Below are 26,233 nucleotides of genomic sequence, written 5' to 3'. Positions count from 1 at the left end.
TGTTCTCACGAACATATATCTAGTCCACCCCATCTTCGTTGGATGTCTACTTGGGTCTTTCTTTCTCCAGCCAAGGCACCGTGTCCAAGGTCCTCTCTGTCCTCCCCTCTCTCTTCTACCCCTTCTCCCTTTCTCCCTTCCCTCCTCAGCCATTTGGCGGAGTTCTTTCTTGTATACTTTTTTTTATATTCCCCTTATTATTTTTGGTTGAATCCCTTAATTGTACCCTCCCGTCTTTCCTCCCTCCCCCCCCCCTCCCACCTCTACAGAGATCAAATAATCACATACCATCTTCCCCAAGATGGTCCGTGTTTCCGCTCTCGCCTTGGCGCTTAGCCTCTCCGGCCTCATTGCCGATGTCCAAGCTGCTCCGCATGGTGCTGAACCCATTTTGGATTTACGCGGTGAACAGCGTCGCGAGGTCTCATCCTCCTCATGTAAGGCAAAGCCCTCATCCCCTCCTGTCCATGATGGTGTCACCAGAAGTAGCAGCAACAGCCCCAACAACAGTAACAGTGGCCGTAATTACGGCGACAATGGCAATGCTAAAATGCATGGCAACAACAGCCCCAATCGTGGTAAAGGCCATCAAAGTTACACCAACAAAGAGCATGGCGGTAGCAGCCACCGATACGACAACGGTAGAGGCCCTACTAGAAACCAAGGCCCCGGCAATGGTAGATTTCCTGCCAGCAACAAGGGCCCTGGAAGTAGCAAAGGCCCCAAAGGCAGCAACGGTAACAGCCATGGTAAAGACAATGGTAAAGGCTATAACAATGGCAATGGAAACGGTAGTGGTCATGGTGTTGGCGTTGGTCATGTCACCACCACTGCAACTACCACTACAAGCAGCCATAGTGCTAGCAGTAGCAGCAGAAGCAGTACTAATCCTGGAAAGATCAGCGACAACTCTGTCCTTGTGTCTTCGTCATCAGTGCCATCTTCGGCTCCTGCTATGACATTGACTTCAACTCTAGCATCATCGAGGCCGGAGGCTTCGTCCCTGTCTTCTGTCATCTTCCAGGCTGTAACTTCTGCTTCGTCTTCTGCTTCAGTTCCAACTCAGCCCTCAAGCCATATTGTGACGTTGGCTCCGTCTTTCTCAAACTCTTCTATGGCCATGTCCTCATCTCATCCCAACTCTACTACTACCACTTCTCTTTTGAACTCTACGACGACCCTGTCTTCGTCGCCAACTTTATCTTCTTTCGTTTCTTTGGCTTCTACTTCTCTTTCTTCTTTTGGCGATTCTGCTGCCCCTTTTGTCACATTGTCTGAAACTTTAACTGCCTCCCTTGAGGCTTCTTCGTCTGATTTTTCTTCTTTTTCTTCTGTTGATATTTCTTCTATTCTTTCCACTATTTCTATCACATCTACCGATTCTTCCATTATCAATGCCCTTCCTACGGAGGCTGCCACTACCTCTACTGCGGCCACTACCGAGCCTACTGATTATGGCTCGGTTCATTCAGAAAGCAGCTCAGGTCTCGAGACTTTGATTGCTACTGATACTGTTGAAAGTACATCAACCGTGTATGGATCTGATATCACGGAGACATCTGCTGTCAAGACTACGGTTACGACCTCTAATTTGGCTACTATTGAGACTTCTACTACCAAGGCTTTGTCTGCTATCTCTGATTCCGTTACCGAGACTACTTCGGCTGCTGTCTCTACCTCTGTTGGTATCGAGACTTCTGCTACTGAGACCTCCTCTACCGAGGCATTGTCTACCATCTCTGATTCTGCTACCGAGACTACGTCAGCTGCTGTCTCTACCTCTGTTGGTATCGAGACTTCTGCTACTGAGACCTCCTCTACCAGCTATCTGTCTAATAGCTCGACCACCGCGTCTTCTGTTGATACTTCTACCACGGATATTTCAAGTGCCATCTATGCATTGGTGAACAACACTGCCACTTCGGGTGTTGGAGGCTCTGCTCCTATTTCTACCGCTGTTGAGACAGAGAGTCTCACTACGAGTAGCTCAGCTATTACAGAGTCCTCCATGGGTGCTGATGCATCCTCCACTCCGTATGATACCATCGCCAACCCGACAGCAGCTTTGTATACTACTTCTGTTGCTGCCAACATTTCTATTGCTGCCAATACCTCTGTTGCTGCCAATACTGCTGTTGCGACGACTACTTCTGCTGCTCTGTTTAGTAAGGACTGGCACATTGTTTGCCATTTACCGTATAGTGTTTGCTTGCTAACCTCAGTTCTCTAGCAACGGATAATGGCCTTACTTCTACCTCTGTGACTCTCTCCACCGAGACCAGCTCTTCATCTACTCTGGCCGCTACTACAACAAGCGTGGCTACCGTAACTTCTAGTATCACCACCACTTCATCTACCGTAACTAGCACCTCGACTAGCACCTCCTCAACTTCATCAGGTGCTGCTGTGACCGTCGCCCAAGATGGATCTGCTCAATTCACTGCTATTAACCAGGCCATTGCCTACGCACAGGCCTCTGGTATCCCCACTGTGTCTGTGCTTGCTGGCACTTACACTGAAGCTGTGACCATCTCTAGCACGGCATCGGTTACGATCGCTGGCCCTACCGCTGCCTCTTACGCAGACAACAAGGTTACCATTAGCCAACCCGGCCGTGTCGTCACATACAACGCCGCTGCTCGGGTGGCCTGGCGTAATGTTAAGATTGCTAGCACCGATGCTACCGCTGCTAGCACTGCTGGTGGAGCTATATATCTACGCGGTGGAAAGAACGCCTTTTATGGTTGCTCGCTAGTGTGTGCTGGCGCTGGCTGCTTAACTGGTAACTATGCAGCCGCGCTAGTGACGGACTCATACCTGGAGGCTTCTGATAAGCTTCTGTACGCTTATCCCTCAGTGTATCTCTTCCGTACGCGTGTGGTCCCCACTGCATCTAATGCCCTGATTGTCTATAACCAAGGCGCGACTATCAACTCTGTTCTTTACAACTCGACTATCGTTGTGGATTCTTCTGAGATTGTTCAAAAGAGTGGTACCACTAACACCAATGTATTTTTGGCTGCTGCCAACTCAGCTGGTGGCTCGGTCGCTCTGTTCCGTAATACGAGCATTGCCTCCTTCGTAGCTGCTTCAGGTGTCCACGTTGATAGTAAAACCCAGGCTACTGGCAACTTTTACACTGAGTTCCTCACTTCTGGAGCTGGTGCCTACAAGTCTAACTCTGCTGCGCGTGCTGCCTATGTGACCTCTGCGATTGACGCTAGCGGACTGGGAAACTACGAGCTCAAGGCTTTCTTTGCTGGAGTGACCCCCTCTGTTGCGTCCACTGATGTTAGCTGGATCGATGCCGATATTGTGGCTGCTATTTCTGCCAGCAACTCTCAACAGGCCGTTCAGGCTACGGCTACCACCACTACCACCACTATTTCATCAACCTCAACCTCTACTTCAACCTCGACGCTCATAACCACGACTACTGCTGCGGCTAACGTGACTGCTGCGGCTAACACTACCACTACCGCTACAACTGCTCTGGTCACATCTACTACTACAACTTCTCTGGTCACATCTACCACTACCACTGCTGTGCCTTCTACATTCACTGTAGCTCCAACTCCCACCGCCGGTCAGTACGGCAGTGTACAGTCCGCTGTTCTTGCCCTTCCTAACGATGGCGCTGCGTATACTATCTACATCCTAGCTGGCACTTACACTGAGCAGCTCTCTATCAACCGTACCGGCCTGGTCACACTTCGCGGAGAAACTACCTATGCGAATGATTACACTCAGAACAAGGTCCGCATCGAGTTCTCGCGTGGCTACCTGACTAGTCTTAGTCGCAATGAAGAGACTCCTGTTCTATACTCGCGCAAGACTGATGGGTCTGGTCTGTCGCTGTACAATATCGACTTCGTTAATACCTACCCTCAGACCAGTAACACTGCTGCTCTTGCTGCCGACTTCTATGGTAAGAAAATGGCAGCCTATGGTTGCTCATTTGTCGGCTTCCAGGACACTTTGCTCGCCAACCAGGGCACACAGGTCTTCAGCAACTGCTACATTGAGGGTAGTGTCGATTTTATCTGGGGCTATTCTAAGGCCTTTTTCCACCAATGCTACATTGCTTCGAACACTGCTAAAGGCGCTAGTATCACTGCCCAGAACCGCCCCAGCTCTGCATGGGCCGGTGGCTTTGTTTTTGATAGCTGCTACGTGACTTACACTGCTGCATATGGCACCACTATGGGCCAGACCTACTTAGGCCGCCCCTGGAGCAGTTACGCTATTGCCGTTTTCCGCAACTCCTATCTGGATAAGCACATTAACGCTGCTGGCTGGAGCATTTGGTCTACCTCTGCCCCACAGACGGACAACGTCTTCTTCGGCGAGTTCAACAACACTGGTCCTGGCGCTTGGACTTCTACGACTGAACGTGCTACCTTTGCAACCAACATGACCGCAGAGCAGTCATCCGCCTATGATTTAGGAACCTTCCTGGGGGATATCTCGTGGGTCGATAATACTGCCTACGGCTATGTCCCTAGCTACCCCCTGGCGGCCAACACTTCCACAACTGAGACTGAGACTGCTAAGACTTTCACCTGGGCTGTTCCTACTAACGGCACGGAGCCTCCTGCTGGTGCTGTCCTCGTCTCTGTTGATGGCTCCGTCGAAGGGTCTTTCAGCAACCTCACCTCTGCCATTGCCTCTCTGCCTTCTGACTCTACTCCTCAAGCCATCTTCATCTACCCGGGTACCTATACCGAGCAGGTCCCCTCTATCAAGCGCTCCGGTCCCGTGATGCTGATTGGATATACAACGGCTACACCTGGCAGTAGCTACTCTTCCAACACAGTCACACTCACCCAAGCCCGCGGTCTATCTGTCTCCCCTCTTCCCACTGGCCACAGCAACTCTGAGACCGCTACTATTGCTACTGGCAGCACTCAGATTGCCTTGTACAACATTGCCATCATTAACAGCGACAACTTGGATGGCGCACAGAAGAGCTATGTCACTCTGGCTGCTTCCCTCTATGGCACCCACATTAGCATGTACGGCTGCTCCATGATTGGCTGGCAAGATACTCTTTTGACTGGCCAGACCAACGGTTACATGTACTTTGAGAGCAGTTACATTAGTGGTGCCATTGATTTCATCTGGGGTTACAGTGCCGCTTACTTCAAGGGATGCACTATTGCTGCTAAGCAGGCCAAGAGCTGTATCACTGCCCATAACCGTGCTTCATCTAGCGCTATTGGTGCTTATGTGTTTGACCAATGTTTGTTTACTGCTGCTACCACTGAAGGTTTCTCCGTTTCTAGCCTGTCGCAGAGTGTTTACCTCGGTCGTCCGTACAATAGTTACGCCCGCGTAGTTGTTAAGCAGTCGTATCTGGGTTCAATTATCGCTCCTGCCGGTTGGAAGCAGTGGAGTACTACGTCCCCTAACTTGGAATACGTCACCTTTGCTGAGTTCAACAACACTGGCCCTGGTAACTGGGAGAATAACGCCGCTAGTCGCGAGGCATTTGGATCTGCTACGCTGCTTGAGAGCGATTCGTATCCGCTTTCTGGAGTCATGGATAGCACCTCGTGGATTGATCTGACTCGCTGGGATTCTATTCAGACCCCTCAGGAGACAGGTACAACTACCACTGTCACTCCTGAAACCACTACGTACAATGGTACCACTCCTCCTACTGGCGCTTTTATTGTGTCCAAGACTCCTATTGAGAACACTGTCACATACTCCACTATTCAAGAAGCTCTGAACGCCCTACCCTCCAGCTCCAAGACCACTGCCACCGTGTTCATTTACCCTGGTTCGTACTATGAGCAGCTTACTCTGAACAAGAGTGGTACTACCATCTTCCTTGGCTACTCCGAGCGCCCTGAAGACTACTCGGCCAACACTGTCACTATTACTTTTGATCATGGCATTGATACGCAGGCTGACCAGTCTAACTCGGACGGTGCGACTGTTTATGCCACGGGCAACTACTTCAAGGCGCAGAACATCAACTTTGCCAACACCTACGGTACTGCCACCAAGTAAGTTTTCTCTTTTTCCTAGATAGGCTTTTACATCCAACCTGCTAACCTCCTTCTAGCTATGCCTCTCTGGGCTTTGCTGTTCGCAGCAGCAAGTATGCCTCTCTCTACCAGTGTTCAGTTGTTGGTTCTCAAGATGCCCTACTAATCAATGGTAACCTCTTTGCTGCCAACTCGTATATCGAGGGTACTATTGATATGATCTGGGGCTCTGGCCGTGGTTACTTCCTTAACAGTACCATTGCACCTTCCCGCGATGATATTTCATTGACTGCAGACAAGCGTGCTAGCAACACAACTGCTGGTGGCTTTGTCTTTGACAAGTGCACTGTGACTCCGGCCAAGGGTGCCAAGTACTCTCAAATCTCCCTAGGCCGCCCGTGGAACAATCTAGCTCGCGTTGCCTATGTTGAGTCTTACCTTGACTCATGTGTGCAGGCTTCAGGCTGGGAACAATGGTCCAAATCTAGTCCTCAAACTGACGGTGTCCTTTTCGGTGAGTATGCCAACTCAGGTCCTGGTGCCGACACGAGCGCACGTGCTGCTTTTGCTACTCAGCTTTCCGACTCAGAGGTTGCGCAGTTTGAGCTTGCGACTTTCTTTGGTGATGCCTCATGGGTTGACACTACCCTTCTGACTTCATCGCCTTTCGTGGCTGGCAATGCCACTATCACTAAAGTTGTTACTGTCACTCAAACTGTTACAGTTTCTGGTGTCACAACTACCACTGCCACTATCAATGGCAGCCAGACTGTGTCTGTTACCGTCGCTTCGACTGTTTCCAGCAAAACTACTGTAACTGCCGAGCCTACTACCACTGTGACCAAGGTCCAGACGACTACTATCACCAATGTAGAAACCTCTTCCATCCCAGGAAAGACCACGACTGTTGTTGCTACTGTTATTTCTGACATTGGCACAACTGTAACCCCGGCTCCCAAGACTGTCACCTCGACGCTAAAGAGCACTGCTACTGTCACCAGTACTTCGGTCACCACTCTCAAGGCATCTACAATCAAATCGACCACGACTGTCTCTTCTGTTGTCACAACCACCGCCAAGCCCGTGTCTACCACTGTTACTGTTTTTAGCACCGTCTTCGCTACGTCTACTGCCAAGCAGTCTACGATCTCTACCACTAGTACCTTGTTCAAGACCGTTGGCAGCACTGATGCGACCACAACCTCTCTGAAGGCCAAGACAGTGTCTGCTACTGTGACTACCACCAGCGTTAAGACTACCAAGAAGACAACCACTCTATCCTGTATTCCCACTCTTGCTCGTCGCTCTTTCGACGAGGTTGCCGAGGAGGATCTGGCTAAGCGTGCCGTGACTGAGTACAGGACCTCGACTGTTACTGTTACCTCGACTGCCTTGGCTACTTCAACTGTGTTCAAGACTGGACCTGCTACCACCATCACTGTTAAGGCTACTGTGACTGTTGTTAGCACTGTTACTCTGAAGGCGGCAACTCCCACAGTGACTGTGACCTCAACCGCAACCAAGGCATCTACTGTCAAGGTTACTGGCTCTGACGTCACCGTATCTTCTACGACCACCAAGACCACAGGCAAGGCTACCACCCTAGACCCTGTGACCTCGACGTCAACTGTGACTGCCATGGCCACCACTACCACTGTTGTGAAGTCGACCGTGACTAGCGCCGCTGTGACTAGCATTGCGACCACCTCCGTCGTTAGTACCGTTACTATTCCGGCCAGCACATCGACCAAGACCGTTACGAGTGTTAGCACTATCAAGACGACAGTAACGCCTACGCCAGTTACCAAAGTCACTGTAAAGACAGTCACTGTTAGCCTAGTGCCCAGCACTACTGTGACGCTGCAAAGCACTGTGACCAAGACCAAAACGGTGGAAGTCAAGTCAACCGTTACGCAATGGGCCACCAAGACGGCCAAGAATGCGCCAACATGTGCTTAATGACATTGGAGGAAAGTATCTGTATGAACCGAGAACGCCGATGGTTGAACGAAGGGCACACGATGCAAATGTATATAGCTGCCTCTTCTGTATCATCTGGCCGTATCCGTATATAATTTCTTGCACTTCTAGTACATATTTTAATTTATCTTTTTTTACCTATTGAGCACAACTACCTGCTATACGATACGTACACTGTAGATAAAAAAAAAGAGCAGTTACAAGATAACATGAACAAGTAACAAGCAATGTGAGACCTCCGATACGGGGAATCGAACCCCGGCCTTCTCGGTGAGAGCGAGATATCCTAGCCCCTAGACCATATCGGACTTTGTATTGCCGATAATCCTGATGCGGAATGAGGCTTTTGTATTCGGAGATCCGGATCGGGGACCTATCCCGGCCCAAGCGCCGGACCCTAAAAAGTCATAGGAGGCGCTCGAAATCCAAGCAAACCTGCAATTACTGACCGCCCAGGAGGAGTCACGGGAAGCTGACATCAGCCAACGGCTCCTGTCCGGAATATGCCGTCGTATTACCGCGAAATAATTGGTAGGTAGACGTAAAATAATACAATACAATACAATACGGGGACCTATCCCGTCGTATTGCGTTAAATATATTCAAGTTCAAGTCTATCCCTCCGTCTTTCTGTGGAAACCCAGAAGGTAGACATTAAAATAATATAAACAAGCAACAGCCTATCCCCTGTGCCGGAAGTTCATGACCTTTTAGACTAGCTTACACGGGGTCGCCGCAGACTAAAAAAAAAAAAAAAGACAAGTAACCAACGCTAGGAACTCCGCAGACTTGTCGTAGAACCATACTGCACAGAGAGCCCTCTTAGCCCCAAGCGTCGAACCCTAAAAAGCCACAAAGACGCTCACAATCTCTCAACACACCTGCTAGTCAATGAAAGACGACATCAGCCAGCTACTCTTTTCAGAATACGCTGTTGCATTGCTACGAAATAACAGTAGGCAGACACAAAAAGAAAAAAGAAAAAAAAAAAAGTGCACGGAATACAAGTAGTCCGCATACAAAAAGTGTTCTCACCAACCGAAGTCGAATCGGTGACCTTTCGATGGCAATTCTTTACAAGTTACAGTCGAACGTGATAACCAGCTACACCATGGTGAGTTTCGACAGTGGTTGACCACTGCGCATGGCTTGACGGAAATGGCCGGTGTTAAATCAGGTTATAAGGGCCTCTGGATAGAGACGCGACGTAAAATCAACTCTCCCTCTTACAACCCTCGGGGGGGTACCTTTGAGGTCTGGCGCCTCCCCTTCTTCCGGGCTGCTAGAGGACGACGCCTATGACACTGATAAGCGTCTTTCATTCTTTTCTTTTTCTTTGACTCTGTCATGGATTCTGACAATGAGCTGTGGAGCCTTGAGGCCGCTCTTGCCCAACTTTGAGGAACAATCTCGTCGTCGACTCGCCCCCTTTTTCACGACAACTTTCGCGATCGCCAACTCCTCATCGCCACAACACCACTCCAACTCAAGGAGATCACCTTCACGCTCAGGACTGAGTATTTGAGAGTTCACACAGTCCACTCCTTTTTCTTATGTTTTGTTTTTTCTCGCGCTCCTCTGTCCTCGGACAGACTGGTGACTGTGGCAGGTCACTAGAAAGGGGGCTGCCTTAGGTCACATCCACACCGCATGAGGCAGCGGCCACCAGGGCGGTGGAAGGATAGACCATGAGCCCTCGGATGCTCACACAGTATGGTTGACTTTCCCGTTGCTTGACGGGATTCCCAGACTGCACTGGAATCTGTTGTCTTGTCGCCATGATTTTCATGGTTTCAGGACACATAGCAGATTTTTCAGAGGATCGAATGTTTGTGGGGAAGTTGGGAGTCGATTCCACTTCTGGGTTTAGGGTTTGTCTGGGGTTTTTGCCGGTGGGGAAAGGGGGATGTGGAAAATGGGAAGACCAAAGGTGTTGCAGCAGCCACGCATAAAAGGACAAAACCACTGTACTCCGCCGGGGCCTACCCCCCGTGCCGACAGCCGGGGGCCTTTTAGACTAGTTTTTACACGGGGCCTCCACCAACCAAAAATATCAGGTAACCAATCCTGGAACCCGACAGGTACGCCCTCGGGCCGCGCTATACAGAGACCCTCCTGGCTATATTGCTGGACCCTAAAAAGTCATAGGAGAAGGTTGAAGTCTATGCGTTCCTGTCACTGCGGACCGCCCGGGAGGTGCTCCCGGCCGGAAGGCCGTCGTATTACGGTGAAATAGCTGTAGGTAGACGTTAAATAGTACAATCAACAATCAACAATCAACGCGACGTAAAATAATACAATAGCTAGATAGAGAACCCCCCCCCTTCCCCAAGGGAGCTCTACTACCAGCCACCAGCAAAACGGGAAAAATATCAAACGATGCGGCAACAGCCATGCATATGGAAGGACAAAACCGCTGTACTCCGCCGGGGGCTACCCCCCGTGCCGAAAGCCGGCAGCCTTTTAGACTAGTTTACACGCGGTCGTCGCAGACCAAAAACACCAGGTATCCAATCCTGGAACCCCGCAGGCACGCTGGACAGAGAGCTCTCCTGGCTATTGCAACTGCTGACCACCCAGGGGTTACTGGAAGATGACATTAGCCAGCAGCTCCTGTCCGGAATATGCCGCCGCATTGCTGCAAAATAACAGCAGGTAGACGTTAAATAATACAATAACAATAGCATACTGTAAGGCAGGCGGGTATATGTGGCTCCATTTCATAGTCATGCTCTGCCATCCGGACAATTCAAACAATGTCAAGACTTGTTGCTCTTATACACATATAGTTACTGCTAGGGAAACAGAGACACGACCTGGACTGTGACAGCACACACTTTGCATGCATTAATCAAGTAATTCATAGGTCAAGACAACTTACTACATTGTCTGCTATTAAAATTTCTATCATGATATAACCCTATCACCAACATGTCATTAACCCTGGTTTTATGATATGCTAGACCGCTTAGTCTCAATCGTACTTAGGGTTAGCCTCAATGACACCACCCTGAACCAAATTGGGGTTGTCACTATCCCCGGAGGATGCCAACGTTTTGGCCTTTAGTGTTTCGTACGACTTCTGAGCGCGCTCATCGCCATTGATGACGCCAATAAATTCGTAGCGACTGCTCCTCTTGCCGTTGTAAAATGCTATAGGATCGGTGCTAGTGACAGGCACTACAAAAATGTGCGGATCCTCGTTTGTACGGGTCTTGGTATATTCCACGGTGAAGGTTCCGGAAGAAAAGCCGTTTTTCATAGCTTTGCAAGGGGTTTCAAAGTCTGACTGCACAACAGAGCTGTCTCCCTCGCCGAAATGGAACTCGATCAAGTCGCCCACTTTGGCCTTAATGTCGGACGGGTGGAAGCCGTAATCGTTCAAGCTGACCACAATCCTAGCAGGTTCCTGGCTTCCAGTGGAGGGGCTTCCAGTGAAGGGAGCAGCGAACACAGAAGTGGTGGCTACTGCGAGCATGAGAGAAGAAGAAGCAAGCTTGAACTGCATCGTGAGTTGTGGATAGGAGAAGTGGGCGAATAGAGAAGTATTAGGAGGGTATGGTGTGTAGAAGGGAAGCTAAGCAGAGATTTGGCAGATATTTGACGGCAGATTATCTGTGTTCATCTATTGGGATAGACGACGTGAAAAGTGATTCTGATGCACGACTCTTATGTGCACTTTTTCCACAGCTTAAACCCACACTTCTATCCATTATATTAGTCTCAGCACATGTACACGGCCCGGAATATGCATACATCTCTCGTCTACTTCATGCAGAAGGTCAATCCTGCGCCCGTTTAAAAACAGCAGCGTGGGCACTTAGACCACAAGAAAACAGCAAGTACGATGATATCTGCGAAGGGGCTAAGTTCTGTGGTGACCCTAAGCACAATTCTTTTTCCCCTGGTTCTGCTTCTCGGGTGCCCAACTGCCTACATTGTTTCCGTTGTTCGAATCCTACCTGCTCACTTACTGCCTGGCTGTGCCCATTCTTGCTAAATAGCAGCATAGTAGCCCTGATGCACGGGGCCGCCTATAGTCTTCCATTAGACGCACATACCGAAGCCTTTCTGAGCTTTGTTTTGTTGTCGGTTCTCCGCCCGTCAGGTCTTCGTTTACCCGTACAATTTTCCGTTGCTCTGGCTGTCTGTTCCCCCGGTTCTCCGCCCCTCAGGTCTTCGTTTACCCTACAACTTTCCGTTACTCTGACTGTCTGTTCCCCCGGTTCTCCGTACTGTCAAGCGGAGAGAATGTCTTCATGTAATGCACTAAGGGGATAAGAATATTAATTTATCTTTACCAAGCAAGCCTCGGCGAAAATATTGAGTAAAACATAAAACAACAACACAACAGGCCAAAGTATCCAAGGCAGGCAAATTTCACGCCACGCACCTCCGACTATTTCTGTCTTGCCCTTATCTACCTGTTTGTTCACTATCGCACCATACATTTGGCATGGAGATGGTGTGCACCTTGGTGTATTTAAATAGCTCGTAAAAGTACTCCGTAGGATAGAAATACAAGACCAACATCATCACATACATTCTCGCCCCTGGTCTTTGCCAAGACCCTGACTTCTCGTCAGTTGGTTCTTGCAACACACAATGTTCTGTATACAATGCTCTGGCCATTGTAAATCTTCGAGCATCACTTATTGCCATCTTTGCTGGCAGTTAGACATGCCCATACTGATTTGACTGTTGCAACAAAAGGCTGCCGTCGGAATCGTTGATTCAGTCGCGCAATAGCAAACTGGATGTCAGCTTTTTGACCTCACTAGCTCTAATAAAGTCTTGAGAAGTTGGAGGTCACGAAAGAGGAAAAAGTCTGACTCTTGGAGTGCTAAAACCACTCGGCTTGTTGCCAGCGCTAAGTGCCATATTTAGAGCTAAGAAAAAGGGCTACGGCACCAGTATCCCAAGCAAACAATCCTGGGCAAAGGCTCCCTTAAGTCCGGGGCATGGAACCATGTAGCACCTGGTTCCTAGGAAGCTATGACTACTAGGCTTGGATGAAATAGGATAAGGTGGGGTGGGGCGTTGCGGATGGAGAATGAGAATCAACTATAGGCAACTAAAGGTTCAGCGGGGAAGCTCAAGCGCCGAATTTTCCTTAACAGAGACAATTCTCTTGCACATTTTTCATGGTGTCGTCAATGACATCATCTTGCTTACTAATCAAACATAGGTTAAGGTTTCTCACGAAATAATTGGGCCTGTTCTGTGTAACCAAATGAGGATGGTATTAGCATTGTAAATTGCAAAGGTGATGGCGACATTTAGTAGACAAATCAAATCCAAAACCAGCAATTTAGAACTGAAGAAGTATGTAAAAGCCGTTGATCCATAGAACGTGGTTAATTGTAGCCCCCTGGGTTTTTGACGCTGTGAGGGTAGCCATGTTAGTGTCATGAAATCAAACGCTGCTGTTTTCCGCCATCTACATTGCACCGGGTTGGTAAGCAGCCTAAAAGTGAAGGGTAACTTAACGTGATAGAAATTAATGCTGCAGTTATTAGAACATATTGATCAAGGCTTGATATCGTATGCTAAAGAGGAGGCAGCGGCACTTAGAAGTCATCCCGTGAAAGAAGAGGAGGCCAACTAAACACTCATGGCCGCTATAACCTTCAAGTTTGCCGATGATGTCCTAGTTCATGATGGCAACACTCATACTACAGCCAGCCAAATGATTTGTCTACAGCACTATCTGACTCGATGTTGCCATGTACTGCACAAAATGACCCTCTTTATTTAGGCTTGATTGAAGTTACTAACTATATATTATACAGACAGGATTCCGAGGAAGGGGAAGATCGGATGTAGAAAGGGATAGCACTAAAATAGAGTGCACAATGGTATCAGCACGTATTGGTTGGAAACAGCCCGAAAGAATACAGGGGGAGAGGCGGGTCATCTATCGACCTTACAGACCAGAATGAAGGGCAGACGTGCTCGACAAGATGCATGCACCAACTCTATGAGATTGAGTCCACTCGAAGAAGAGACTCGAGTCAAGTCCACTCTTGGCCTAGATTCGTGAGTACTTCCCCCCTGGCTTAGTGGTGTTGAAGCAACAGCCAACCTCCTCCTCTCAGAATGTGATGTGGGATGTGTTGTGCAGCACTGGGCTCCACACTTCGTCCATTGACAACCAGAGCTCAAGATATGTTTTAACCACACATATGACTGGAACCTTGAGACCCTCAGGCAGTCTTATTGAGGCTGGATGTCAAGCTACAGACTCCAAGACTGACCGGTCCTCTTCCTTAAGGGACTGACACTTGAGTCTCTTTGGCACCACACAACCCGACACAAGCCCTCTCACCGTCTGTTTATGTCAAGGATCGAGCTGGCTATCGTCAGAGAAGCTTTCTGATCCCAATTACAATGCTATCGACAAAAGGATGTTGATCAGCAGGTGGCTCATGACATGCGACGGAGTGGTGGTCAGTCGAAGCGGACTGCAGTAGGCATACAGCACTGTGCTAACTGTGGGAAGACAGGCCATAATGCAGGAACCTGCTTAGAAGATGTAGGATCATATGGAAAATCTAACTGCAGTTCTTGCAAATAGGATTCTTTTGCTATTATATCGCAATATATAATAATGAATGCGGGGGGTATTTAGAGGTGTTCCGCTCGCTTGTAAATTACCTTATGAGGAGATAGATAAACACATGCATTGGTCATGCCCACACAGACAGAAAGTCAAGAAGCTTCGGATAAAATCTCGTAGTACCAAGCATTTTTCCCTATAGCCTCTTCTAACATTCGTTATTATTGCTCAAACATCACAATGAAACTGTTTTCATCCTTTCTCCCGGTAGCCTTGTCCTTTTTCAGCCCTTCGCTAGCTGGCATTATCGAAGATCAGGGCTACGAGGTACAGACTAAGGACCACTTACTTGTATGCCATTCGCTCTCCGCATCATGGGCTTGGGATCCTGTGTCTCGATATCATTAAATTCCCCCCTACGGAGAATGGTGCCGCTATCTACAGTCCGGATTGGGAACTTCGGCACAAGAATGGGTTCAGTCTGACAGAAATCTACACTGGACGCTGCGAAAAGGAGCAGATAGAGCCGAATGATATGAGCTGGCTGACTTTCTATGCTGATACGTTTCCTAACCCTTGGTGGTAGTGGTGAGAGAAGGGTGTTCCACTCGATGGTGAGCTACGTAAGATATTAAGCGTGACATGTATGCATAGGAAGTCGGAAAACATAGAGAGTCGGAAAGAAATCGGCACCCCCTAGACAGGATTATATATAAAATTAAAAAGAACAAAAAACATAAATCAATTACTATTCTGTTCTCTACATATTTCAACAGCAATTCGACATGTTCCCGAGTTATGGCCACCTGTACCACATCTTCCACATCGCCTTTCCCTCGCTGCTGCCGATCCTCCCCGACCCCCAACTCTCGATAATTCCGTCCTCACCTGCGCGTCAACCCCGGCCTTCTCGTCGATCGGTGTTGGAGTCCGTAGCCGCACATCAAGCCTTGATATCACGCTTTCTCCATTCGATGGAACAAGCCCAGTCCCTTTAAAGCCCCCCTTGATATTACTCTCTGTCATAGCTGCTTAGTGGGCAGCATAAGTCTTGGAAACGTGGGTTATCAAGCACCTGATTAGATCCGACATCAAGAGACTGAAGTAGGTGAAACGAATGAGGTGGCATACACAGCGCGATGATGTGGTTGACTTCATGGTATGTCTCAAATTAGACTGAGTGATGGCTGCCATTCCCATCAAGGAGTAGAGACTGATAGCGACCAGTTGATCGGGCTATAGTGTGTTGATCAGAGTGCCTGAGCCACTCAAGACCTGTATCTGTATCATTATTCGACCAGCTATTATGAGTTGTCGCAATAGCCCAATCATCTTGGAGGTTGCTTTCTTGGTACCAGTTAACGAGGTGGTATTGGCCTGCAGCCACGGTGAACGGCGCGATTGCCCGGCCTTCTGCAGCATTGATCGCCCGGATGACTGTAACCCATTCTCGGTTTCCTGGCTGAACTGATTTTGCCTTTCCATGTCTTTCGACGCCCGCGACAGTCATATCTACGATCAAATCACGTCTTGAGGTCTGGTTGTGGCTTGATGAAGTTAGAACCCGCAGCGCTTGCTGACGGGTGACGCGTCGCGGTCAGCGAGCAGTTCGGTTGGCCATTTCTTTCACGCCACTCGAGAGCCTAGGGCGATAATATATTCAACAATAATCAGTTCCTCTAGGTCAGATAGTTTGCGCGATTTCGAGACAATATCGCCTCGCGAAGGTTTGCCATGATGTCGATCATGGAGGGGACTTTGTATATCCTTGCAGCGCGATAGATGCGTGATTTTGGGTGATTTCGAAGGGCCTGAAGAGTGAGAATTACATTTTCTTCAATACTTAACTGCGGCATACGTGGTGGTTGAGAAATAGTTGAACGGGGGCAGCAAAGGGAGTTGTGGGATTTCTTTTGCGACTTCCTCGGCATATACGTTATTTAAAGGTTATTTAATCTTTCACGTGCATACCATACCATACCGTATACTGAAGATGGAGTGGGGAAGGGAAAAGGTAAAGCTGATTAAAGGCGGGAGGAGACGAGCATGCAGAGACATTGTTCCATTAAGTCACAGCAGGGCGAGGGCGAAGACGAAGACGAGCTGGACAAATGTCTCCTTCTGTTCGTGTCTGCCGCTTCATTTGGCTGGATGGCTGGCGGATGGCTATGTAGCGCTGCTGTGTCTTGGCTCGCCTTTTTTGTCATGTGGCCATATGGAGGAGGGGGGGTGGGGGGAGAAAGAGAGTGCGGGTGATGCGTGATTCGTAGGACACCCCCTCGGGTCCGGGCGAGATCAGGTCAGGCCCCGCGTCCGTCAGGCGACGTGCGCTTTGTTATTTTTCCTCTCCCTGATTTGCTATGTGTGTTTGCTCTCGATGTTTGCTGTTTTTTGCCTGAGCCAGAGAGGGGGAAGCCAGAGAAGGATTGGCCAAGAGGCTAAAGTCGAAGGCATCAGACTAAAAAAAAAAGGAAGGAAAAAAAGAAAAAAAAAGGGAAAAAAAAGGGAAAAAAAGGGAAAAAAAAGGGAAAAAAAAGAAAAAAAAAAAAGAAAGAAAAAAGCAGCTAAAGAAACACCACTAACGATAAGGCGGGGTTAGGGCCGGAAAAAGGCAAAAGCAGGGAGAGGTTCTGGAAAAGAAAGACCCCGTAAAAGGGGAGGGAAAGGAGATCTCTAACATTCCAGTGCTGACGTTAGAAGCGGCTCCGGCCAGCGCGAAGGCAGGGAAGACATGAAAAAGACAAAAAGAAATACGGAGGCAGAAGAGCCAGCCATGGATTGGGACGAAGGCGCCTAATAGAGTTTAGCTTTTTTTGACAAGTTCCCATGGTGCTCATACGTGAAAAAGGACATGCGTATGTACAGTACAGCATACAGAGGCTTGACGGATTCTCTGGTGGAGGCCGGGGTACAGTTGCGGCTGCATGTGCATGCTGCATGCTGCATGTGCAGTCGCAAGATGCAAGATGCAGACAAGAAGGCAGATGCGTGCATGAGGGAGAGGCGTACACGCAAAACGCAGAGAAGACAGGGCCAGCCAGCCAGCCAGCCAGACAGCCAGACAGCCAGACAGCCAGACAGGACAGACAAGCCAAGACAACCAGCAATCAAGCTACAAAGCAAGCTGAGGCCAGTGTCTAGAGTTTCATCGTCTTCTGCCTGGCTATTTGTCTGCCTGGCCCGCAATAGATGTGCTGTCGAACATGCCCAGGTACCTCTACAGCATATGCAAGCACATGCAACTGCATGTAGAAGTACAAGTACATATGCACATGTATGCGGGTCTGCACCAAACAACAAACAACAATGGCGTGTCATATGCAGAAGGCGATAGCAAATGCGCGCGGGAGGCTGAATGAGACAAGGCAACGTGATCTTTTTTTTCTCATCTTTGTTCCCCATGGTTGTCCAGAGCGTGAGCTTCTTCGCACCGCAACAGAAGACGACGACGTCCACGAGGTAGCTCCAGGGTTTACAAGTATTAACCCTAACCCATCAATCTTCATACACTTCCCCTCCTGCGGCTCGAGCTGTCAATGGTGGAGTTCAAGCCAGTCAAGACATCAGGACAGGGAGGGAGGGGCTAGGAAAGCAGAAGTCAAGTGGCTGGGATTCGTTCTTTTTTGGAGACGCTTGGCTCGATTTTGGAGAACGCGGCCTCCCCTCCTAGTGTGTTGTTTACATTTGGGTGAACAGTGCAGCCCGCCCGCTCTGCCTGCTACTTATATAAGCCATATTATTAGAGTTGTCTCAGCCTATCTCTTGATTTGTTTTCTCTGGCTGCCTGCAGCAACTCGGACCCTTGAGTCCGCGGGAGAGGGTGAAGTACCAGTGATACTGGTCGGCAAGTGGGTGCAGGTGGGTGCGAGTGGGTGTAAGTGGGTGTAAATGTCGTATTATTTTCCAAAAAAGGGGAGATTGAGAGAGAGAGAGAGAGAGAAAGAGAGGGAGTGATGCACGGAGCATAAGACTTTGACCTAAAGCTAAGAATATGGTCAAAGGAGAGGGAACGACGAAAACAGGAAGGAAGAAGGCCAGCAAGGTCACGAGGGCCTTCATCCTCAGAGCCGCCTCAATATTCCATTGTCTAGTGTTTGCCCCTAGAGTGAGTCCCTTTTTATTTTTATTTTTATTTTGTCTTCTACTCATTCTTCGCTGCCTTCCTTAGCTTTGTTCTAGTTGGTTTCAGAAAGGGCGAGAGAAAAAAAAAAAGTCAAAGGAGAGACACAGGGTTAGGCCGACTTGGGACTTGTTCTGGAGAGGTAGTAGGTAGCATTAGCACCTAAAGAATGGGAAAGCCTTAGGACATCGCCGAAGGGGGCATCCAGTCCACACAAGTGGTGGAGAAGTAGAGTTGTAGTGGCTAGTGGCTGGCAGGCAGGCTTACACGTACTTGCGGTGACTTGACCCGACCCGACCTGACCTGTCTGACTGGCTGGCTGCTTTTTGTTTGGTTTGGCTTTGACCCTTTCAGCCTAGGAAGGGCAGAGCAGAGTTGTCTTGTTTTCCGTTCGCTTGCTTGGCTTTGACCCTTTTGACAAGAGAGACGGATGGAGAAGGGTGTGTTTGTTGATATGATATTGGGTTATGCCACAGACATATGCGCGCGTGTGTGTGTGTGTGTATCCAGAACGTCCCTCTCCTTCTTTGGGCCTCTCCTTCTTTGGGCAAAAAGAATTCAAGCAGACTGAAAGAGACTGCTTGTGGCATGGGCTTTTTCGTCAAGGTGTTTGGGGGACGGATGATATCAGACAGTAGCAGTAGTAGTAGTAGCTTCTGCTAGTTCGTTTAATTACTGAATTGATCGTTTTGATCGCTTTGATTTATTTTCCTTCTTTTTCTTCTCGCCTCAGCTTTTGCAAAAGTCGCGCTGGTTTTTCTGCTCTCTTTTTTGTCTCTTCTTTTTATCCCTTTTCTTCCTTCTCTTGCTCTGTCCTCTGGCTTTGGTCTTGTTCTTTTATGTATGACACCAATGCCCACCCATTTTTGGCTACACGTTTGATCTCCTGCTTCTCTGTTTTTCCCTCCTCATTTTCGTCTCAACATTGGCCTTCTTGTGATCTGGCCCACCTCACACACATAGTTCCCTATTTCTTGCCTTTTTTTTTTTTTTTTTTCTTTTTTTTTTTCCCTTTTTTTCCTTCTCTCTCTCTGCTCCCGCCCTGCGCCCGGCTTATCCTGTGTTATGTGTGATTGATTTGCTCTGTTGCCTTGCATTTCGCCACTAACAAGCCCTTTGCACCCGAATAACTCGTTGCATATTTGCTGTACATAAACTGCGAAGCTTGTATAAGTACCCCAAGTATTGCTCAACACGGCCATAACAACAATTGACTGGTCCCTATCGCCTGATATTGCAGCAAAACCGAATATTACATCACCCTTATATCTATATCGTCTTGATTTTATTACTCAGCAGGCAGTATCCAGAAACGGGCTGCCACACACACGTCTTCTCCTATTCTGCAACTGCCCGTTCATCGTCCCGTCTTCTCGAACGTTAAAGCCAGCAACAGCAAGGCCCATAGAAGCCAATTTAGAGAAGGCGTATTGGCTTGATCTCCAAGCAACTACCCGTTTCTATAACTCTTTCTTTGCTTTGTTTCTACTTGCCTGCCTAATTGGCTGCCTGTAGCCTCTCTGTCTCTGCTGCATTGGGGCGTACCTGCTTGTAAAAAGGGAAAATTCTACCTGTACTTGCCTCCCCTCTATCTGCTCTTTCCTGCTTGTCTACTTGCTACTTTGTTGCCTGTCTGCTTGCTGTCCCTCTCCTCCAATCAATATTCCCTCTGTTTCCCTTTGTTTCTATCCCTTGCAGATACGATTTTCTCCCTTTCTCTCTCTTCCTTCTCTTTTTTTTCTTCCTCTTTTTCCTCCCCCCCCCCCCCTTCTCACTATGTTCAGCCCTCCTGTTGTCTCTGGGCACGTCCTAAGTCCCACTCGATCATCGCCCGCCACTTCGCCTACAACATCAACAAGCCGTGGCTCTCGCCTCAGAAGTTTGTCGTATTTGAAAAACTACGCCCATCATCTGACAGGCCGTGACAATAATACCGCCTCTTCGTCGTCATCCAACACAGCCTTTACGAATCACGGCAATAACCCTTCCCTTGCCAACAGACACGCTGCCGCCACATCTCCCGCCACATCTTCCGCCACTATCCCTGCCGCACCCAACACTGCTACTGCTGTTCCTACTCCTCCTGCTTCTGCTACTACCATCGATCTGTCGTCATCGTCCCACCTTAGCCCATCACACCCACACTCGCCCACATCTGCATCGGCTGCGTTGCTTTCGCCTTCGGCCTCGTCTTTATCTGCTTCGCACCGCATTTCGCGATCTATAAGCAATCCTTTGCACGGTTCTATTGCCGCCAACACTGCTGCTAGTACTACTATTACCAACGCTACTTCCGTGCAACAACAACAACAACAACAACAGCGTCCTGATCACACAGAAAATTCCTCTACAAGCGGTGTCACAACAGCCACTTCTGTTTCTCCTGCCACTGCTTCTGCTGCTCCTGCTGTCTCCACACCAGGCACCATCCATCTCCTATCTCGTGTTGTCTCTGTCCCGTCCACGTCTTCTGGCCCTGCCCTGCAAAGCGTTGTCGAGTCCGACGTTGAAAGTCCCATTTTTGTCTCGGCAAACCCTTCGCCTAGCGCTTCCGTCGCCGCAATGGAGTCTATCCCTGAGCCGGCCGCTGCTGCTGTCTCTGCAGCCGCTAACGATACCGCTCCTGCTCCCGCTACTGCTGCCCCTGGTTCTTCTACCGATGCTTCTCCCTCGTCGCATTACTCAATCCGCTTGACTGCCTACACCGACCCTCGCTCGACCCGTCAATCACTAGAGTTTTCCACTGTTCTGCGCAAGCTTCCTACTGGAAATGAAGTTCTCAGGGTTGGCCGCCACAGCGAACGCGAAAATGGTCGCGCTGTACCCAGCAACGTGCCTAGTGCTGCGCCTATTGGCTTCAAGAGCAAAGTCGTCAGTCGTCGCCACTGCGAGTTTTGGTGCGATGAGGGCAAGTGGTACATCAAGGACGTCAAGAGCTCGTCCGGCACCTTCCTCAACCACGTCCGCCTGAGTCCGCCAGGCCAGGAGTCGAAGCCATGGCGCGTTAAGGATGGCGATATCATCCAGCTGGGCATAGATTTCCGCGGTGGAGAAGAAACCATGTTCCGGTGCGTCAAGATGCGTGTTGAGGTGAATCGCGGGTGGCAAAACTCTGCAAATCCGTTCAAGTAAGTTTATGCTCTTTTAGATGCAACTTCTCCCCTCCGTCTATGCTGCATATTAACTGACTGTCTCGTGCACAGCACTTCTGCCCATGAGCGCATCCGTAATTTGGCCAAGCCGAATGCTTCGTCCAATTCACAGGACTGCACTATTTGCCTGAGCCGCATTGCTGTGAGTCGCCTTTTCTTATTTCTTTCTTGCCTTCTATCGATATTCCACAACCTCCGTTCTTTTCCCTCAGCTAACAACAGCCCCTCTCACAGCCATGCCAAACTCTTTTTGTCGCCCCATGCTCTCACACTTGGCATTTCAAGTGCATCAAAGCCCTCCTTGATGGCCCCTCATATCCGCTCTTCCACTGCCCTAACTGTAGAGCTACCACTGATCTTGAGGCCGAGCCCGAGGAGCCCGAAGGCTGGGAAATGGTTGATGATGCTCCTGCTACAGCCGACGAGACCACTATGTCCACAGCCCCTACTGGTGTCGCCCCCGTGGCCGCTGTTGGCGCTCAACTGGATGGTGCCAGCTCATCCAATCTTGATGCCGCCGTTACCATCCCTATTTCTACGCTTGCCGCTGCCGCTGCCGCTGCCGCTACTGCCAACGCCACTGTTGCCATTGCAGCTGCAGATGACAGAATATTGCAGGCACCCGCTGCTGCCACTGACGCTAATGGTGATGTCACAATGGTGTTGCCTGCAGGTGCTTTGCAGTCCCTAAATATAGACGAACAGCAGCTAGCCGAGATACAAGAAGAACAGGGAGAAGCCCAGCTTTCCAACGCCGCTACACCCGCTCTTTCTGATGTTCCCGCTAGTGCTCCTGCTTCCATCGCCTCAGCTGGGGTCCCCATTCCTAGTCCGAGAACTCCGTCGCCTGGCAGCCAGACTGGCCAAGACCAAGTATTGACACCGCGCAACCACGCTGGCCCGTGGGTGTTTGATGGCCAAGCGTTGGATGCAAGCCATGGTCTTACACCTTTAACGTCGGCTATGTCGGACTCCGGGTCCGGTCCGATGGAGGTGTCGTAAAGACGACGCGCTGTGAGGGAAGAAAGAAAAGCAGTAAGACTAATCTCTTTGACAGGTGTGTGTAGTGCAACCTCTTGCATAGATACTGCCTCCTGTACAAACACTATTCATCAACTTCTTTTCCCCTCTTTGTTATGTGTCTCTTTTTTTTTTTTTCCGCTTATCCTGTACTCCAGTATCCCGTAGCGGGAGCTTTACATTCGTTTGATTATTTTCTCTTTTCTTTCCGCCCATATATCTGTCCTTCCCTTATGTTTCTTTTCTCTTTCTTTTCTTGCATGCCTTTTTCTAGCATTGTTTCTTACTTTCTCTGTGGACCTCCTTATTAGGATGAGAGAAGAATGGAGAAAAAGAGAGAGCAGCAGTGCAGCGGCCGGTTGAGGCTCTGTTCTTGTATCTACGGCGTTGGATCCGGATGGGGGAGTTTTCGTTTCTTTTCTGCTTTTGTTTTCGGGGCTCTTGTCTATTTTTGTTGGCGATTTGTCTGTCTTTTTTTTTTTTTTTCTTTTCTTCCCTTTTTTTGGTGTACTGATTCATTTGAGTTTTTACTTGTCTTGTTCCTATCCCTATTTTCTTGGTGCTTGATTTCGTCTCCCTGTTGTCTCTATTGTCTAGGCTCTTTCTGTTATCGTTGCACGCACCCGGACGTTTGTCTGTGTTTCTGTTTCCGGTGGCTTGACGTGTGTCAGGCCTTGTGGCTGCATGCACAAGTTGCAAGAGAAGCGAAGGGCTGGAGTCAACTGCTTGTTCGCACAACATTACAGCATGTGAATATATTATATCAATACATGAAATGCATAGTTAATTAATCTTGCCGTTGATGATAGTGCACTCCCAGATATTTCCAGTAGACACAAGGCTTATCGGTAGCCTTGACTATTGGCCTGATAAGAAAATCGTGGAGCCCCACTGTTTTCCACACCTTTTCTCTGTTTCTTCTTGGGATCATCGTGGTTGTGTGGGCTTCCAAGGTCTTAAGCTTCTACCTCGCAATCTGATTTCTCCATTATCTGGGCCTAAATTTGCCTTACCTACTGTATTCCTGCGGTAGTTTCTTCCTGGCTATTTGTTAATTTTCCCTTTTTTTTGCAGGGGGTTAACGGGGATATTTTTGCGGCCATTTTATTAGTGCTCTTCCTTGACTTGGCTTGAATCTGTTGATTGACAACAGAGTTTTTTTTTCTTTTCTTTTGTCTTTTCTTCGGTGTTGTGACGCCTGCGCCTTGTCTCTGATCTCTCGCCTCCTTTGCTGGTATTCTTAGCCTGCGCTTGCTTCGATATGCTCCGGTCCTCGCTCCACTCGGGCCTCCGCCCGTCAACAGTTTCTCGGCTCGGCTTCGGCTTAGCAAAATCGTCATCTGTTTCAGCCTTGCACCGGGGCCTGGCTACGCCCTCCTCGTCATCTGTATGTTTCTTATGCCTTGCCGCCTCGCTGCCTATTGTCCTTCCTGCTTACCTGCTCCACTCGTTCCTGCTATAGGCCCCACCACCGTCATCCATCACTAAGCTCCCTAATGGCCTGCGCGTCACCTCCGAGCCGGTTCCCGGCCCGTTCTCAGGAATTGGCGTATACATAGACGCTGGCTCGCGCTATGAGACGCCCGCACTACGTGGTGTAAGCCACATCATGGACCGCCTCGCCTTCAAGTCGACTGCCACACGCTCTGCTGATGAGATGTTGGCACAGGTTGAGACGCTGGGCGGCAACATCCACTGCGCCTCATCACGCGAGGCCATGATGTATCAGGCCATGACCTTCAACAATGCCGTCGACGATGCCACTGCTCTGCTGGCGGAGACTGTACGAGCCCCAAAAATCACCGCCCAGGAAGTCTCGGAACAGCTTGAGACCGCCCGCTACGAGTTGCAGGAAATCTGGGCCAAGCCGGAGATGATACTGCCGGAACTTGTGCATACCGCAGCCTTCAAGGACAACACCCTCGGCAACCCGCTTTTGTGTCCTCGTGAGCGCCTCGATGATATCACCCCGGCCACTATTCGCGAGTACCGCCGTCGTTTCTACACCCCTGACAGAGTCGTGCTGGCCTTTGCCGGTGTTGAGCACGACGAGGCCCTGCGTCTGGCCGAAAAGCACTTTGGCTCCATGGACGCCAAGGATGTCGAGGCTGAGGCTGTAGCCGCCTTTCAGCAAGAGGCACAGGCCGCTGAGGCCTCGCCGCCAAACATTTTATCCAAAGTGCCTTTCCTCAAAACCCTGTCCGGCTCCTCTGGTCTGCCCACGCCCCCGCCTAGTCCCGACCTGCTCAAGGCTGAGCCGCCAGCTCCCAAGCATGCCCATTATACCGGCGGCTTCCTTAGCCTGCCGCCGCAACCACCCAACCCAAACCCCAACATGCCCACATACACGCACATCCACTTAGCCTTTGAGGGCTTGCCTGTGTCGTCACCGGATATCTATGCCCTAGCCACACTACAGTTCTTGCTGGGTGGCGGTGGGTCGTTCTCAGCTGGCGGCCCCGGAAAAGGCATGTACTCGCGACTATACACACACGTGCTCAACCAGCACGCCTGGGTTGAATCGTGTGTTGCCTTCAACCATACCTACACCGACACGGGGCTGTTCGGCATCAGCGCTAGCTGTGTACCCAACCGAACTCTGCACATGTTGCAAGTCATGTGCCGCGAGCTCCGGGGCCTAACCTCGGCCACGGGCTACTCGGCGCTGACGGCACCCGAGGTCAACCGCGCAAAGAATCAGCTGCGTAGCAGCCTGCTCATGAACCTTGAGAGCCGCATGGTCGAGCTTGAAGACCTCGGCAGACAGGTGCAAATCCATGGGCGCAAGATTCCTGTGGCTGAGATGTGTGCTGCTATCGACCGCCTGACCGTTGACGATCTGCGCCGCGTGGCGGCTACTGTCTTCAGCGGCACCGTGCAGAACTCTGGCACCAGCTCGGGCGCGCCCACTGTCGTGCTGCAGGAGGCGGGCGAGTTCCGCTTTGGCGGTGGCAAGGCGCCGACGTGGGATCAAATCCAGGACGAGATTGCGCGGTGGCAGCTAGGCAGGAGATAGAAGTTTGGAGGAAGAGGAGAGGGGAGATAGATAGAAGAAGAGGGAGCCGGCAGGTGAGATGGAAGAGTTTGAGGAGATAGAGGGAGCTGAGAAAGCGAAGAAAGGAGAGAGATAGATGGGCGGAGTGTTGCATTGCAATTCCCAACTGTATTGTAGACCCTCGGGCCTTGGAGCCCGCTGTACATTAGCCGATAATGAATGACCCAGGAACAAAGTCCAGATGTTCACAGACAGCCATCGCCATCGCCATGGCCAAATCAACTAACCGGGTATATATATAGACACACTAAATGATCTAAAGCTTGGAAATGAAACATGTATAAAAGAAAAAAAAAAAAAAAAAAAAACTCAGCCTGAAAAACGCCACAAGCCGGTATTAACGCTATTCTA

General features: G+C 49.7%; 4 protein-coding genes across 4 annotated transcripts; 3 read left to right on the top strand and 1 right to left on the bottom strand.

Moving 5' to 3' along the window:
• Positions 1-301: 301 nt before the first annotated feature.
• Positions 302-7,955, top strand: HOO65_040772 (pectin lyase-like protein; the record flags this gene model as incomplete). Its single annotated transcript, XM_071002444.1, has 3 exons — positions 302-2,165; positions 2,231-6,014; positions 6,074-7,955. The coding sequence occupies 3 exons, from the start codon at positions 302-304 to the stop codon at positions 7,953-7,955; spliced, it is 7,530 nt and encodes a 2,509-aa protein (XP_070859615.1).
• A 2,995-nt stretch (positions 7,956-10,950) lies between these two features.
• On the bottom strand, positions 10,951-11,484 carry HOO65_040771 (uncharacterized protein; the record flags this gene model as incomplete). Its single annotated transcript, XM_071000734.1, has 1 exon — positions 10,951-11,484. The coding sequence occupies one exon, from the start codon at positions 11,482-11,484 to the stop codon at positions 10,951-10,953; it is 534 nt and encodes a 177-aa protein (XP_070859614.1).
• An 8,947-nt stretch (positions 11,485-20,431) lies between these two features.
• On the top strand, positions 20,432-22,809 carry HOO65_040770 (E3 ubiquitin-protein ligase DMA2; the record flags this gene model as incomplete). Its single annotated transcript, XM_071002625.1, has 3 exons — positions 20,432-21,783; positions 21,859-21,949; positions 22,093-22,809. The coding sequence occupies 3 exons, from the start codon at positions 20,432-20,434 to the stop codon at positions 22,807-22,809; spliced, it is 2,160 nt and encodes a 719-aa protein (XP_070859613.1).
• Positions 22,810-24,436: 1,627 nt separating this feature from the next.
• HOO65_040769 (Mitochondrial-processing peptidase subunit alpha) lies at positions 24,437-25,843 on the top strand (the record flags this gene model as incomplete). Its single annotated transcript, XM_071000733.1, has 1 exon — positions 24,437-25,843. The coding sequence occupies one exon, from the start codon at positions 24,437-24,439 to the stop codon at positions 25,841-25,843; it is 1,407 nt and encodes a 468-aa protein (XP_070859612.1).
• Between the last annotated feature and the right edge of the window lie 390 nt (positions 25,844-26,233).

Source organism: Ceratocystis lukuohia (assembly GCF_044167205.1).
Source record: "Ceratocystis lukuohia strain C4212 chromosome Unknown Supercontig4_pilon, whole genome shotgun sequence".
Taxonomy (NCBI): domain Eukaryota; kingdom Fungi; phylum Ascomycota; class Sordariomycetes; order Microascales; family Ceratocystidaceae; genus Ceratocystis; species Ceratocystis lukuohia.
Note: the sequence above shows the minus strand (reverse complement) of the source record. Positions and strands in the feature narration are given on the sequence as shown.